The sequence below is a fragment of the Scomber scombrus genome, chromosome 2, assembly GCF_963691925.1.
Source record: "Scomber scombrus chromosome 2, fScoSco1.1, whole genome shotgun sequence".
NCBI lineage: Eukaryota > Metazoa > Chordata > Actinopteri > Scombriformes > Scombridae > Scomber > Scomber scombrus.
In genome coordinates this window covers 9,491,672-9,507,265 of record NC_084971.1, presented here as the reverse complement: position 1 = coordinate 9,507,265, position 15,594 = coordinate 9,491,672, and the positions used below count along the sequence as shown (strand labels likewise).

The window sequence follows — 15,594 nt, the reverse complement described above, 5'->3', positions numbered from 1 at the left end:
CCCCATCAGCAGCAGCCTCTTTTTCACATGACAACAAAAGCAACACTGCTGTTACACACCCACCTCACCGCTTAGCCACTTGGCTGCAGATTACATTTTGTACTTTGTGAAACTATAAAGAGACATGATTTAAAAATATATAAATATATGTATATATTTAGGAACATGTGGCTAAGTGACTTTTAGTAAACTACTAGTTACAAAAATATAACCAAAGTTTTTTTCATCCCCAACTTCATTTCACTTCTCCAAACTTAATTAATACCATATCGACATTAAGTAGCCTGATATACTCAACATTTTGGCCATTTCAGGGAGATTGATGCGGAGTGTAAAATAGAGCTGGATGAGTGGGATGAGGAAATGTTCTTCCTCCCACTGAATACAAAACATCAACTCATCATGCCAAACTTTGACTGCCAGAAGTCTTCTGTAACATGGCCACAGCACCACCCTGTGGTAAAGACTTGGAATTAAATTGTAGATAGACTGATAGAAATAAAAAAATATAATACCGAGATTAGATTTAGAAATAATCTCATAATCACGATTAATACATGATTTACTCAGAAAATTATAATCTACCCTACATGTTTTTTCCAAAATTAAAATCTTTAAATAAATCAGATGTATTTAAATTTATAAATCTAAATCAGATATATTTAAATCGAATTAATTAATTTGAAGTTAAAGGATTAATGTATGCTACATTTAAAATACAACACATGTTACAGTTTGTTTTAAATTTACTCGTTTAATAATAGAATAATGCAAACAATTAGAATGCGTAATGATTTCTTATCAATGATACACTTTCAAAACCTCATACTTCATACATTTGATGAATGACAGATGTGTGATGTCTAACTCCTGTCAACAGCCAAATATAGAGTATATACTTCACATATTATTTGTAATGATGAGATTTAATTCCAGTTTATAGCCTAACTGATGTTTCAGTTCACTGTTAACTCACATATTTGTCTGTTAGCTTGTTTTGGAGTTTGTCTGTCCCTCAGTGGCCAAATATGCTACATGCAGCATTCAAAGTTTGTATGCTTTTATTATATTAATGCTTCTATCTGCATTCATCTTATATTGTAGTTGGAGTATATCTCCAAATCAAACCGAATTCATATGTTGGTGTGTTTCTAGTGTAAATTATTTGAAATAATACAGTGTTGAACATTCAGAGGGAATTAAAAAAAATATTATATTATACACACTGACCTCTAATGACATCAAAACGGTGAACTTCTTTATTGAAATACTACAGCTGGAACTGATTCGGTGATTGTCCTCAAATTTGAAATTTCTTAATTTTCTATTTGAGCCATCTCACAAGAAACTCAGAAAACTGATTTACAGCTTGCAATGGGTCATATAAAAGGAAGAAAAAAAGATAGAGTAGCACTGCATCGATTAATGATGTCTAACAATTATTTGAAGCACCTGATCTTGTTTTGCTAGAATATGTGTGTAAATGTTGGGCACTCAATGCTTCCTGTCTGAGTGATGCTGAAATGAACGCACTGACAAGTAGGAAAGAAAGAACATTTTAAGAGGATGAACGTTTTCAATGTGATGATAAACAGTTGTAAAACTACTGCATAAGCCTGTGTGTGCATATCATTCAAGAAACTGTAGATAAATACATGTAGCATCACAAATGGTATGCAAATCCAAAAATAGTAAAAAATAAATAAATAAATAAATAAAAATAAAAAGTGGATAAAATACATATTAAAACTGAACAAAAATAGTGCATCATCATTGAATAATACATGATTCGTTTTGGTGAGATTGATGAGAAATGTCTATGGATTTAAATATATCTTACATAGAGCATATTGATTTATCATATTGCTTATCTATGAAGTATATAGTTTGAATCTGAATATTACTTTGAATATTCATGCAGCAGTACATGCTCATATAACAGTCAACAATTAATTAAATACTGTGACTTGCAGCTTCAACATTGTCTTTGTCTTTGACTGTAACTGGATCTATTAAAATGACATCACAAAATCAAAGTCAGGTCTAATAGTGTAGGTCTACATTCTTATATTGTGTACAAGTTTTGTCAAATCTAGTATATTCAGGCATATGAGGCTGTAGGATATAGAGACATTCTGTGCTTATAAAGATAAAGGGTTGTTTTCCTCCTTCGTCTCCATATGAAGTTTCACCTGCAGGTGTCTGTATTTGCTGTCGTGATCTTTGGTTACTTGTAGGTTCTTAGCGTAACGCGACCTCCAGTCTCTTTCAAAAGCAGCTTTGACTTGTTGCAGGATCGACGCTCCACTATCTGTAAGACTGTTTTCCATCTTGAGCACCAGTCCAACTCCCGCATTAATGGCGAAGTCACTCCCCACCCAGTCATGGTTCCCTGTGGAGAAAAAGAAAACCTTAGATGTTATCTCAAGAAAAAAAGGATTTTGAGTTTCAGAAGCCTTCTGTACTTCTCTCTCGGTGTCTGTGTGTGTAAATCTTTACGAAATATGCTTTCTACTTTCTTGCTGAGAGTTAGATGAGATAGTATTCTCATCAGATGCTCGGCAAGAAAGTGAAGAAGCTTATTTCACTAGCTATTCCTTTAAAGAAAACTATACTGTCATTGTTTAAAATGACAATAAGATATTCACATATCTTGAATGTGTAAACGTAAATTAATTCCACAAAAGTTTACATGTGTTGCCTACCAATATAAACCGCATTGTCCGTCACCATGTACTTGTTGTGGTTGAGTCCACGTTGAACGTCATCCTTTTGCTCCTTATTGTGACTGAAAAACTTCTGCAAACCATTTTATTTGACATAATCATTGAAGATACATCATAGATTCTGAGCACAAACACATGCATACATGCACTCAATATTTGCAATATCAGTCAGGAACATTCAGTACTGTATGTTAATGTAAACACCAAACCACAGATGTATTTGGAGACTGCTGTGTAAATTCACGTACCACCTCCAGTGAACAGTTGTGCAGATGCATGCACAGCGATTTGAGGGAGGTCACAAAGTTAAAGGTGAGCGGGTGAGTCTTCTTCCAGAAGCTTATCAGCAGGCGAACTTTGACCCCTCTCAGAACCACAGCCTCTCTGATCGCCTCATCAATAGGTGACCAGTACCTTGTAATGGAACCTTTGTCATTAGACAAAAGCTTATTCATATACACATACAGTGTTTTCATATTTGTTGCACGTATGAACATGAGCTAACCTCATAAATACTGTGACAAAAACACATATTTGAACGTCAAAGCTCTTGAACATATGGCGTTTTGATGTCAGACTTAGTACCTTGTGACCGAGGTTCCTCTGAAACCCCTGCTCACCAGAGGGAGGTAGTTCGTCACAGATATGAAGACGAATGTCTTTGCACTCTGGATGACTTGATAGATGGCATCTACATCTCTGGTACGATCTTTAGTGCAGAAGAGATCAGGAGAAGTCTGCAGAAAGGATACACTACTCAGACAAGTTTGCACCCAAAATGTAAATAAAAAAGAAACTGAAAGAAAAAAAGTGGTTTAAAATAGCTTTAACATTCAGTATTCGTTTAATTTATGCAGCATCGAGACATGTTTTTGTAAAATATCTGACAGCTTCAGACTACAATCTTGAATGAGTAAAGGGCAACAAAAACATCAAGGCACATTTCCTCAACTATGTGTCATTATTAGAAATGGGGCATAAGAGCAGGTTGGAGTTGCCAGCAGCCTGTAACAGCATGGCTCCATTAGTTCCTATAGGATGATAAATGTCTTAAATGCAACTGATAAGCATCCTGTCGCTTAGAGGGTAACAAGATTCATTACTGTCAAATTAGGCTGAGGTACTGAGATATCCCGACTCAAGATGCTCCTCAGCGTGATATTAACATGATTAATCACCCACTGTGTGTGACTGTTATTAGTTGGAAATTAAAGTTTCATAAAGGCATCCACCATCTAGCCCAGAGTCAGGAAATGAATGCCTTAAGAGGAATATAAACCAGTCACTTCACTACCAGCATTGTACTGTAACATAACAAATTCATCCCTCACAGACAGGTAGGCAGTGGCTTGGGTAGTGTTGAGTTGCAGCTCCAGGGCGTTGTTTTTTCCATAGAGGGCTGTAACTCTCTTCGACCAGATGGAGGGGATGTAGTCCCTCTCTTGGAGCTGCTTGTAGAAGGAAAAGACTCGGTGGAGGTCCAGAGCCAGACAGCTGCAGTTATACACCATCACCCCCAGTTCTTTCCTCTGTGGGGGTTGTTAGAAAGAAGCACGCAGGGAAAAATGATGCAGCACAAGAGTTTCAGGCGTTTTGGCTGAATAGGCATGCTTGAGTTTAGAGGATGTAGAGTTAGATAAAAGGCTAAACAAGTGAAAGTAAGGTTTGTTTAGCAGGCTCTGATGTTAGAGTGAGAGTAGTAACACTGTAAATAGTCTAATACTAAATAATGTACAATTTTAAGGATAGAAGAAGATCGGGTTGTTTCTAAAAAGCAAAAACAAGATCATTTTTCTAAATATAATCTTGCCCATTTATTTGTTTAGTGTTTGTTCTATTTTAGGGTGTGACCCAGAAGGAAGCACACAAAGATTTCAGTCCATTGTGTCGCCATGTTTGGTGAATTTATGACAGACTGTGCTTTGCTTCCTTTTTGCATCTCTTCCTCCCTCCCTGCCTGTCTGTCCACACACACACACACACACACACACACACACACACACACACACACACACACACACACACACACACACACACACACACACACACACACACACACACACACACACACACACACACACATATATATATATTCATGTACTGTATGTGTCCAGTCCTCCAGCTAAAACTGAAGCGTGAAAAGTGCCAAGTAATCATTTCAACTTACAGTATGCTAATGCTCTCTGGCTCCTCCTCTATTGTGAATTACACACCAAATGCAAAGTGAAATGCTACTTGTCTTTATTTTCGGAGAGACCAAAAGCTACTGTAGACATGCTGAGGTCAGAAATAAACTGCAGACACGGCAACGCTCATTTACCACCTCTTCTGATGTCATGTGTTGCTGGTGTTTGTTGTTACCTTGGAGAGTGACCTCCAGTCCATAGCAGCGCTCCCGATGTAAATGTGCTTCCGATCCACTATCCAGAATGATGAATGCAGTCCTCCTCTGGTAAAAGCTGTCATGTTAACAAAATGAACCTGTGCATCTGGGCATTGAGAGACAGACAGAGAGTGGTGAGAGTATGAAAAGTTTGAAATAATGAGATGGAGGGAATCTTGGAAAAATTCCCAATTGGCCTCCAATTGCCTGATGGACGTGTGAGCAAAGCAGGCAGGCATCCTGAGAGGTAAAGGATATGACATTTTATTAACCTTGATTGTGAAGTTGAGATGAAGGCTAAGGAAGATGATGGTTTTATGAACCGTGTTTAAGAGATGCTAGATGCAATATGTAAAATATAGTGTTGCTGACCTAAAACAGGCAACTAAAAGTGACCAAATTTGTGACTGAATAGAGTGGAATCTTCTTTGACAACTAGTCATTACACAGGAAATGTTGTTGGGGGAGTGTCAGGAGAAATATATCTTCATTCTGATTTGCTTCAGTGGTAAAAAAAAATTGCTTTTATAAAGTATAAATATGACAGCCACTCACTGTGTGCTGCCAAGGTCTTCAGTTCAGCAGAGTTAGTCACACTGCTGGCAATCTTCAGTTTAACCCCACGAGATTTCAGGGTGAGCAGACGCTGGAACAGCAGCTGACCCTGAAGAAGAGAGTGATGTTCTGTATCGCTGTAGTTGAGCGTTTGTGAATTGTATCCACTTAAACAGCAGTATGGCTATTTGCGGATGTGTCTTAAAAGGGCAATACTTATATCTCAGCAGGACTGAGCTAATTAACATCTACATATAATCTTTACTAGAAAATAATTGTATTTTCTCTCACGGAGAACCTGGGAAAAGCAGTTGATTCATGTTCTGCATGAGTGTTGGGGAGGGTGTATTCAGGCTGTCTGGCAACACTGTACCTGTTTGGCAGTGCTTGCCGTAGTTTCCAGGTCCCAGGAGTTTAAATCCCAGACAGGTGACACCACCTCCACAGAGTGCTTTGCCTGATCCAGCAGGGTGTGGAGGCCAACAGAGAGAGGGAGATGGCGTCTGCCATCCCTGAGGAAAGGCAGGTCGTCTGGAATATTCTCCACAAGTACAATGCTGAAACACATGCCGAAGCCTTATGAGCGTGTAGAAATATGACAACTTGTTTTCATGCTTTCATGTCATACCTGTAATAACATCTTACCGGCAGTCAATGCTGCAGTTCTCCTCTGTGATACCATCCTCATCGTCCCCCCAAATGTCCACTGATGAGAAGATCAGCGCCACCAGCACAGCAAAGCAGCACAACAGGGCGAAGATGGCAATGCACTTCTGCTGAGTCTGGAAGATGAGTGACACACACATAAAGTATATTAACAAAAGTCAGATGTATTGTTTAATTGTTTTAGTTTTTGCGAGGGACGAATGATCAGCAGCATCTTTTAGCTCTACTCTTCCCCATGTTGTCACACAGCAGGTTAACAACTTAAGTTAAGACACAGAGACCATCTATATAGTTACTGACATGGCTATTGGTTTTGGGTGGCGTACAAAACGGAAAGATCAGCCCTGAAATGCTAATGTCCTCAGTCAATACCATTGATTGATTCGAGGTGAGGATTCATAATCAATAAAACAACAACTGTACGTCTTCTCTCAAGAGTAGAAAGGCTTTGACAACCAAGCTGCTGAGGAATTAGATGCTCTGGAGCAAAAATCCCCCAGACCCACAAATCTCACTTTATGCCACAGAGCAGAAGACAAGCGAAGTGGAACGCTCTCCAACTAAAGGCAAATTGATATGCACTAAAGCCCAACTATAAGAAAAAGCTCTGGTTTATGCTTCTCTGTATACATTTCAGTATACAGCCTGCTTTGTTGTTCAAGCGAATCCCAGCTGAGAGGGATTTTATTACCTCTGTGGCAGGACGGAGACAGCCATGGTGGCATTCACGACAAGCAATATTAAAGCCTATTTGTATGTGTTTGTGCAGTATATGGTATATTCTTTTTGTAATAAGGGTGGCCTGACCTGTCAGATGTGTCAGCAGTTACATCACAGCAGCCTTATTGTCTTGTATTCAGCCTGAGGAGCCTTGATTTTCACAGTTTTGTGCAGTTAGGCACTTCTGTTTTGCTTACAACTGCAGATTTTCAGCATCTTATTTCCTCCCTTGTTTGGCTTTGTCAGTTTCATGAGCTGTCACCGTGGCATTAGATATTCTCTTTTTTGTTGTCTTTGATCAATCAAATGAATTGGATCCAGCCAATGTGTTTGGTTGAGTAAGCAGTAGTTTTTTTTCTCATGAAGATGACTCCAAGCTAAAAGTTTTGATGATTAAACAAAACAAAAACACTCTTCAGCACTGTGTCATACAGAAAATGGGTGTTGTACGATGTCTCGGGGATGCCATCTCCCGATCCTCTGTGCACCGTCTGTCTCTGTCAATGAGGCTGAAAGACTGGTGCCAGCCGGATGCACCTTACACCCCTCTGTTGTCCACTGAGACCCCTGAGCTTGTCATTACATTTATCGGCGCCGAGGACCATGCTTGACTTATGGATGTGGACATGCCTGCAAGGAAATAAAGCCTCATGATACAGAACAGGACTGACATTGTATAGTACAGTCCACATTGTGAGACAGGTCAATACTAGATGAGCTACTGATGCACTAAGATATATTTTTTCTTCACTTAAAAAACACAATAACACAATGGATAAACACGTATCCGCAGCTGTTTTCAGTGCGATCAAAATAACTTACGAATCAAACACTGAGTTAAGAGCTGAAACAATTCATCGATTATTTGATTGAAAGAGAGTTATTAAAAATTTGATAATGATAATGATCGTTTATGTTTATTTATCAAGCAAAAATGCCATTCTGTAGCTGGCTCCAGCCTCTCACATGTGAGAACTTTCTGTTTTTCTTTGTTTAATTTTAATGTAAATTGAATGTATTTGGATTTTGAATCATTAATTCAACAAATAAGCAATCTGGAGATATCCAATTGAGTTCTAGGATATTGTAATAGTGACTTTTTTCTAATGAATAATAAAAATAATTATTAGTTGCAACCTGAGTGTCTTATACAGTTTTCTGGAAAACAGACTTAAAATATATGAATGTAATGATTTTAAGGCTTCATCAAAATGAATCAATTAGTTAATAATAAAATAATGTAATGGAAGCAAGCAAGAAAATGAAATTGTTGCAAACATGCACCAAAATCCCACCAACAGACAAAATTAAAATAGCATCACATATTAAAACAGATGCAGAGTGAAGCGTGTGTAGCTGGAGGCTGTAAATATTACCTTCAAAGGTTCTTGTGGGGCCGGTCCCGCCATGAGAGCAGCTCTCCTTCAAACTTCTCTGACAGGTGAGAAACAGCAGCTCAGTCACATATCTGTCAGTCCGTCTGTCCGACTTTCTCAGCCAGCTCTCACCAGCCAGCAGTCCACTCTGTCTTCACACTCTGCAGCTGGCTTCATCTTGCTGGTGCCTCCCTGTCCTGGAAGGTATGTGTGTGCACCTCAGGTCCTGATCCGCCCCACGTCCTGACATGTTTCCTGCAACCTCAGACTGTGTGTGTGTGTGGTGTGTGTGTATGTGTGTGTGTGTGGTGTGTGTATGTGTGTGTTTGTGTGTATGTGTGAGCAGTATGTGTACTGCTCACTCTCTGCTTCTCCACACTGACACAGTAGAGGCGGTAGGAGAGATGGAGGCAGACCAACCCCTCTCTCTTAAACGGCCAATACAGAGCTGTACATCCAAGCCCCAGCAATCCCCTCCCTCCTCCTCCTTCTCCTCCTCTTTCTACTCCTCTTCCTCCCTCCTTTTCCTGTTTCATCTGTATCGTCCTCTCTTATACACATTGTGAACAAAACTCATTTGGCAGAAAGCACTTGGGCTTGGCTTAGAGGGGAGGGATGCTGCAACACGCTATTGGTGATCCACTGTGTGTGATGGCTGCTGCAAAACTCAGAATTGTTATGAACTCATGAGGTGGGACACACACACATACGCATGTACGCATGTACGCAGGCACGCAGGCACGCACGCACACACACACACACATGCACACACAGCTTGGCCCAGAAAAGACAAAAGGATTTAAAATAGCCCTATAACTCTCATTAATAACTTTAACTGATGACATAGTTGTGTAAATCAGCAATATTGTCTGCTTTAATCCCAGCTGTGCTTGTATGCTTTAAAGTATTTTAATAAATTGTGCTTTTCAGTAATCAACTGAATCCAGTGCACTCATATATTTTTCACTTGTACTGTGCTGCAAATCTAAAGCTCGACCTCTCAGTGTTGCTCAGAAGCATATTAAAAAGGCCTTGGTCGAAAAAAAAAAAATACTTCTCTCACAGACGAGTAGAGTCTCATATAATAGCAGAAAACAGCATATGCTTCTGACTGCAGGCAAGCTGCTGCTCTGTTTATGAGCCCAGGAATAACCTAATGGGGGGTGAGAGAGTAATGAAAGGAGAAGTACAGAGAGAGGCAGGATGCAAGAGTTTCTTAAAAGTATATTAAATTATAAGCCAAATCTTATTGTCTTTAAATCCTCATTATTTTGTCAATGAAACAGCTGATAAACAGATTGTTACTACAAAAGTATGCAGGGTACGTGTGACTTTTAACTATAAAGACTCATGGGAGACTGGGTGAGATCCCAGATATACTGGAATAAAGTGGAACAAAGTCACAGCAGTGAAATCTGCGTGTATCTGGAGCATGTGACCTCTGCACTTCACACTGTCTGTGAGAGAGAGAGACACCGGGGACAGAAAGGTTTGAGTCACTTCCCAAGAGAGGTGAATGTTCCTAAAGCTGTACACATCGGGTCAAACAAACACACTTTTAAACAGGGCGAGAAACAAAGTGACGAGAGAATGGTCTTCAACTATGAGACAGAAGCACAGGGCAATTTTTAGCTGAACATACTACGATATGCCGAGCCAACAGTTAGCAGCAGTCATGCCAACCAACTGCTGACATAAACAATTTATCAACTGCACAGTCACTGCTATGATGTTGAATTTAATTTTAGCCATTTGTAGGAATGCATCATTGAATGGTCTCAAATAAAATTCCTACCAGTCCTTTTTTCTCTTCTGAACAGCTATAGAAGCTTTCCTTTTGTTTGCAACAGAGCAGGTCAGAGGTCACAGCAGCCTTTACTGTTCATCCCCACTCCCTCTGGACTGTCTGTACAGAACATCACTGCCTGATAATGTACAGCACAGTTCTCCAACAAGAAGAACTAATTAGACACAAATAGCCACACTATAAGGCTCTTTTACACTTTGCACACAAATTAACTAATTATCATACAACAACAGATTTATATGGCTTGTATACGTACGTACGTGTGTGTGTGTGTGTGTGTGTGTGTGTGTGTGTGTGTGTGTGTGTGTGTGTGTGTGTGTGTGTGTGTGTGTGTGTGTGTGTGTGTGTGTGTGTGTGTGTGTGTGTGTGTGTGACAAAACTATGGTGGTGTAAGAAGCTTGGAGTCTATATTTTTTCATCTTGTATGGTCAGTTATTACTTTTTTACTTTAAGAATGGGAATTGTATCCCTGGGTAGACCCTCCATCATGTTTTTGACATCCCAGTAAGGTTTGATTAGGTTTTTATTAGTGTTTCATTGATAGTGTCTCAGATTAGTTAGGTTCTAATTCATATAACAGTTATATGTAACTGTAAGATATGCAAATAACTTCCACTTTTCAACCCATTTTAATCTAAATGCCTAGATGTTTTACTACCTAAAGTATGCTTACAGATGTACATTTATAACTGCGCAACATGACGTATTGTCACAATTTAGTTATGCATGAATTAAACCAACCCCCCCCCCATGCAAACACACCTCTATGAAGGACATCTCAATATAGGTGTTTCACCTTCACACCAAAAGCTCAGCAGCAGGTTTCCATGCATGCACAGGATGTGGTGTTTTTTTTTTTACATTGCCATACCATCGAAGTCAGGGTGATATGTGCTGAGTGAAGGCTGACTGGGCGCAACGCCATGGGAGACGGCTGGGCCACATGCCAAAGGGACTGTGGATGGGGTGCAGATTGGGATCCAGCAATGAAAAATGATCCTGTAAGGCTGTCTCGCTCAGAAAGCTTCATCAGAGTGAGTGTGTCCATAGCAGAGCACTGGATCTACTTGTTCAGCCTCTACAGCTAACCCACCACCACTGCTGTTCAAAGATGTATGATGAAGGAATGTATTTTTGCTGACAAACTGATACTAAAAAAATATTCCAAACAATGTGATTTTTTGGGAATACCTAAACCCTGTCTTGGAAGAAGATGGCAGTATTTGAAAATGTCTAGTCTAAGTCTAGTTAGTTATTTGGCTTCAAATAGTGTTTAGTGTACCAGGGGCACGAAATACTGCCTGGAAATTTCCCAAGTGTTTTGGCTGATAAATACATTCTAGTGTACCACGGCTGCGAAATACAGCCTGGAAATTTTCCAAGTGTTTCGTCTAGACTGGCGAGGCCAAAACCCTTAAGCTCAAGCATCTTTGCCGCCTTTGGACGAAAATCCTAAGCTATTGAGCCAGTTGCAGGGTTCGCCGGGGACCCGGCCGGCGCACGTGGCTGTGCTGCGTGCAAACACACATTTTCTCAAACCCTACTGCGTAGACCCCACCCGGGTCTCTCTGTCGTCTGCCAGTTAAACACTGGTAATCTGAGACTATGTCAAACGCTTATGCAAGTGACTTATGGGAAACTAAGGAAGAACAGAAACCTTCCATGGATCAGAAGACAAAAATTTGCTTGATCTTGATTTTAAGTAATAATATTGAACGTGAAGTTGGACAATTATGATTTCGCTTTTGGGTTTGAAGCATAAGGTAAAAACTTATCATAACAAAAATGGAAGTGGGCTGTGAAGCAATGTTGCTCATTTTTCCTATTCTATCATCTGGTGTGTGGCGGAAAAGTGACATTGCTCTTTTTTCCTCTTGGGTGGCATCACCTAGTATGGGGTACCAGGGGCACGAAGAAGTATATGATGTACCTTGAGTTTTTTTAAATATACTTTATTACATTGTTACACAGGGAGAATTCATGCATACAATACAACCTGATTGTAGGGAGCTATTTATAATAGAAAGCAGGCGTGGACTAATAGACCAAAGTACAGAAGCATGGAAGTCGGTAAAATATCTACAGGGCTTGAGGAAGTTCACCAGATGATTGAGGTTTTGAAATAGGAGAAAAGCAGTCCAAAATTGACAGCTTAGTTGGATAAGCAGAAAAAGCAGTAGAAGAGGGGATGATTCTAGCCCTGACATCTCTAATCTATCCACAAAGAAATGAAGACAGTTACTGCGATCCTTAATTGAAAAGACAGGCACATCAGGAGGGGCAGGACTTTATGGTTGCATTTACTAAAGGAAATTAGGTAAACAAAGTAAGAAGCCCTCGCATCCATTAACCTTGTCATTAAACTCAGTTAAAAGGTATTTGTAATGAAGACAGTGCACATGGATCTTGGTGGATTGTCACAGTCACTCTACTCATTACATTGGAGAAAATAAATAGTGTCTTTTAACGAGGGGGATGGAACAAGTCTAATTTTGCTGGAACCACTTTATCCAAAATGGTGGAGCAATGCGTATTAAAGGAGTGGACCAGACAAGCAATGTCAGTGTGAGAATATAACACTGTGCTTGGGTCAAAAGCTGCAGAGAACTTCTCAGCTGGCAGGGAATTTAAGATGTGAGAGCAATTTAAATGTTTACTGGAAAGAGAATTTAAATTTAAAGACAGGTTGAACAAAACACATTCATGGTCAGCGCTGAGGGGGTGAAGACTGGGCTGTGTCAGGACAAAACAGAGCATGTCCCAGCATGGGGTCAGCCCTATGTTCCCACAGCCATATGTTCCCCCATTTCTAAGAAATTTTCCTCGCATCAAAATGAGTCCCTATGTTTCCTCAGGCCTAAATTCCTACGGCCATAACTGTGCTTATGGCCATTCCCTAATGCACATAACATGTTGCTGTTTTTCATCTATGAAAATGCTTGAAAGCAAGGTGAAGATCTTTATTTTATTATTAAACTGGGGGAACATAGGGCCGTACTGGGCCGGAAAACCCTTTTCCCATAGTCTTAAAAACAGTGAATTGAATGGTGTTATTCCCATTCAAGTTAGCTGGAAGGCTAAACCAGAAGTTAGTCTCAGCCTACGGAAGTCTTTACTTAGCATGCTCCATGAATGCATTGAGCACAAAGAGTCTTCGCAGTATGCTTTCAGATGATGTTAAGAAGTGACTTCTCACTCAAATGATTTGCAACACAAAAAAACAAAACCCTTGCACTTTTATTTTTAACCAAATTGGACTAAAAATAAATGTGAACAGTCATGTAGATTAAAAAAAATCATAAAAAGCTGCAGTTTTAGCTAACGTGTTGCAAGTTGATACACTCATTTTCAGGCAGCCTTTGTTGCCACCAACTTATTCTTTAAGTTGTCTCCCTTTTAGAAATAATCAGCTTGTAGATCTACAGACAAGACATAAAAAGCAAGTTCCCACAATCATATCAGCAGCACTGCATGCATTTGTCATCAGCCCTGGTTAGCAATTCTGGTTATACTCCACCTCCTCCTTCTCCTCCTCTTCCATCATACACGCTTGTGTTACTCTGCTCTGATATAATGAACACTAAAAGCATTATTGCACCATCCAGAAATCAAACCTGATCCACATTTGTGGCTCGTAGCAAGCATGGATCTGCTGTTAACAAACCCTAATGTAAGTAAATAAAATGGAAAGGTATTTAATCTATATTTTACTTATTTTACTGTGTCAGATCTTTTGTGAAGCGTGTGGTAATGTCTCTTGGTATGGGGCTTTGTTGTAGCGGAATTTCTGACCAATTCCCCCCCCCCCCAAAAAAAGTCAGCTAGTAAGATATCGATTTACTGCTAAAATCGATAGGATCCTGAAGTGAAGGTGAAGGATTAGACACTGAGGCTCAGACATATTGAAAACATGAACATATAAGAAATTGTTCTGGTGGTTAAGAAGTTAGGATCCTTTGATCAGTGGCATGCGTCTTTTTGTATTTGAGTATGCATGTACAATGTGTGTGTGGCCGCAGTGAAGAAAGTGGTATTTCAATTCTCATCTGAGGCAACAGAGCTCAGTTGCATTAATGCACCACAGGCATGCAGAATTAATGCTTTTGCAGTGGTTGAAACTACCTTTTCCGGATTCTGCTGGTAGAAGACTTCTACTGAGTATGATTTTACACACTTTAGATACTTCTATATACATTTAGATGTGTGGCTGATCGGGATTTATCGTCATGTACCGCCTTTTGATTTGATGGATGTAAAACTATAATTTAAGATTTAAGAGTAAGAGTTTGAATATAGGTCACCAACTCCGCCTCTTCATTTTCCCAAAAGCAGATGTACAGTTAAATAAATAATGTTGTTATGAGGTTTGAGAGTTACTTGACAGTGTGCTCACCTGTTCCAGCTTGTCTTTGCGTTTGAGAAAGATAGATGCAGAGTAGCCCTGCTGCTGGACAGTACTGTAGCTGCTCCTCTTCATTTGGGACAGACAGGACAGGGGAGCCGGAGGAGCCACTTCTCGCCCCCTCGACCTTGTACAATCTGACAGCTCCATTGATGACCTGCGTGCTGCTGTCTGCTGGGGCGAAGGCACAGACGCACAGAGACTCGGGGCAAGGCACACACCAAGAAGCTGTCACTCCCTTCTTCCCTCTTTTCTTCTCTATCTATCAATCACTCAGTAGCTGAATCAGCCACTATTGCTCTCTAAGCCTTATAACTCTCTGTGCCATCTGAGCTACAGTCTCCACCCTGTTTGGTCTGTTTATGGCCAGAGCATAAATGCCACCACACACTCCCACAGACTTGTTGGGGAGGGTGTGTGTCTTTTGCGTGTGTTGTCCGTCTGCCATGCAGATGGGAAGGGAGGGGCATGCAGTGGGTTTCTGGACAGGATGAAGGTGCAACAGGAGCTGCTACACTGGACAAGACAGAAAGCAGCAGCAGCAAGTGAAGGAGTGTAATCTAATTGAGAAAAGAGTGAGGAGACTTTCAGACATGCACACACACATACACACATGCAAAACTGACTGAAATCTAATTTCTCCCATTCGTGCCTCACATACAGAAGACTGATGCATAGAGACAACATGTCCTGAGCTACCCTCACCTTAAGAAAACTTTTGCAACTGTCAAGAAGGGCGACATATGCCAGCTGTGAAAAGGTCAGATACATACACACACACACACACACACACACACACACACACAAACGCACGCACAAACAAGATGACTGCAGGTTTTTATAGCCTGTGCAATTTACGTTATGGATACAAAAAGGTGCTGGTGTAAGAAAAATTGACTTTGCGGTGGCCACTGTGTCAATACAAGCAGAGTTATTGTAATTCAGTTTTTGTGGGGGGT

General features: G+C 40.2%; 1 protein-coding gene across 1 annotated transcript; it reads right to left on the bottom strand.

Annotated features, from left to right (window-relative positions):
• Positions 1-2,141: 2,141 nt before the first annotated feature.
• Positions 2,142-14,785, bottom strand: pld5 (phospholipase D family member 5). Its single transcript, XM_062440748.1, has 10 exons — positions 14,627-14,785; positions 6,310-6,446; positions 6,038-6,221; positions 5,665-5,773; positions 5,088-5,215; positions 4,058-4,255; positions 3,312-3,463; positions 2,975-3,140; positions 2,706-2,799; positions 2,142-2,392 (listed from the first exon to the last, which is right to left on the bottom strand). Exons 1-10 carry the CDS (start codon positions 14,783-14,785, stop codon positions 2,142-2,144), a joined length of 1,578 nt encoding a protein of 525 aa, XP_062296732.1.
• Between the last annotated feature and the right edge of the window lie 809 nt (positions 14,786-15,594).

Coding starts and splice junctions, on each gene's coding strand:
- pld5 (XM_062440748.1), bottom strand. CDS start 14,785: ATGGAGCTGTCAGATTGTACAAGGTCGAGGGGGCGAGAAGTGGCTCCT. Junction 6,222..6,309: donor AACTGCAGCATTGACTGCCG/GTAAGATGTTAT, acceptor CATGTGTTTCAG/CATTGTACTTGTGGAGAATA. Junction 2,800..2,974: donor ACAACTGTTCACTGGAGGTG/GTACGTGAATTT, acceptor AATGGTTTGCAG/AAGTTTTTCAGTCACAATAA.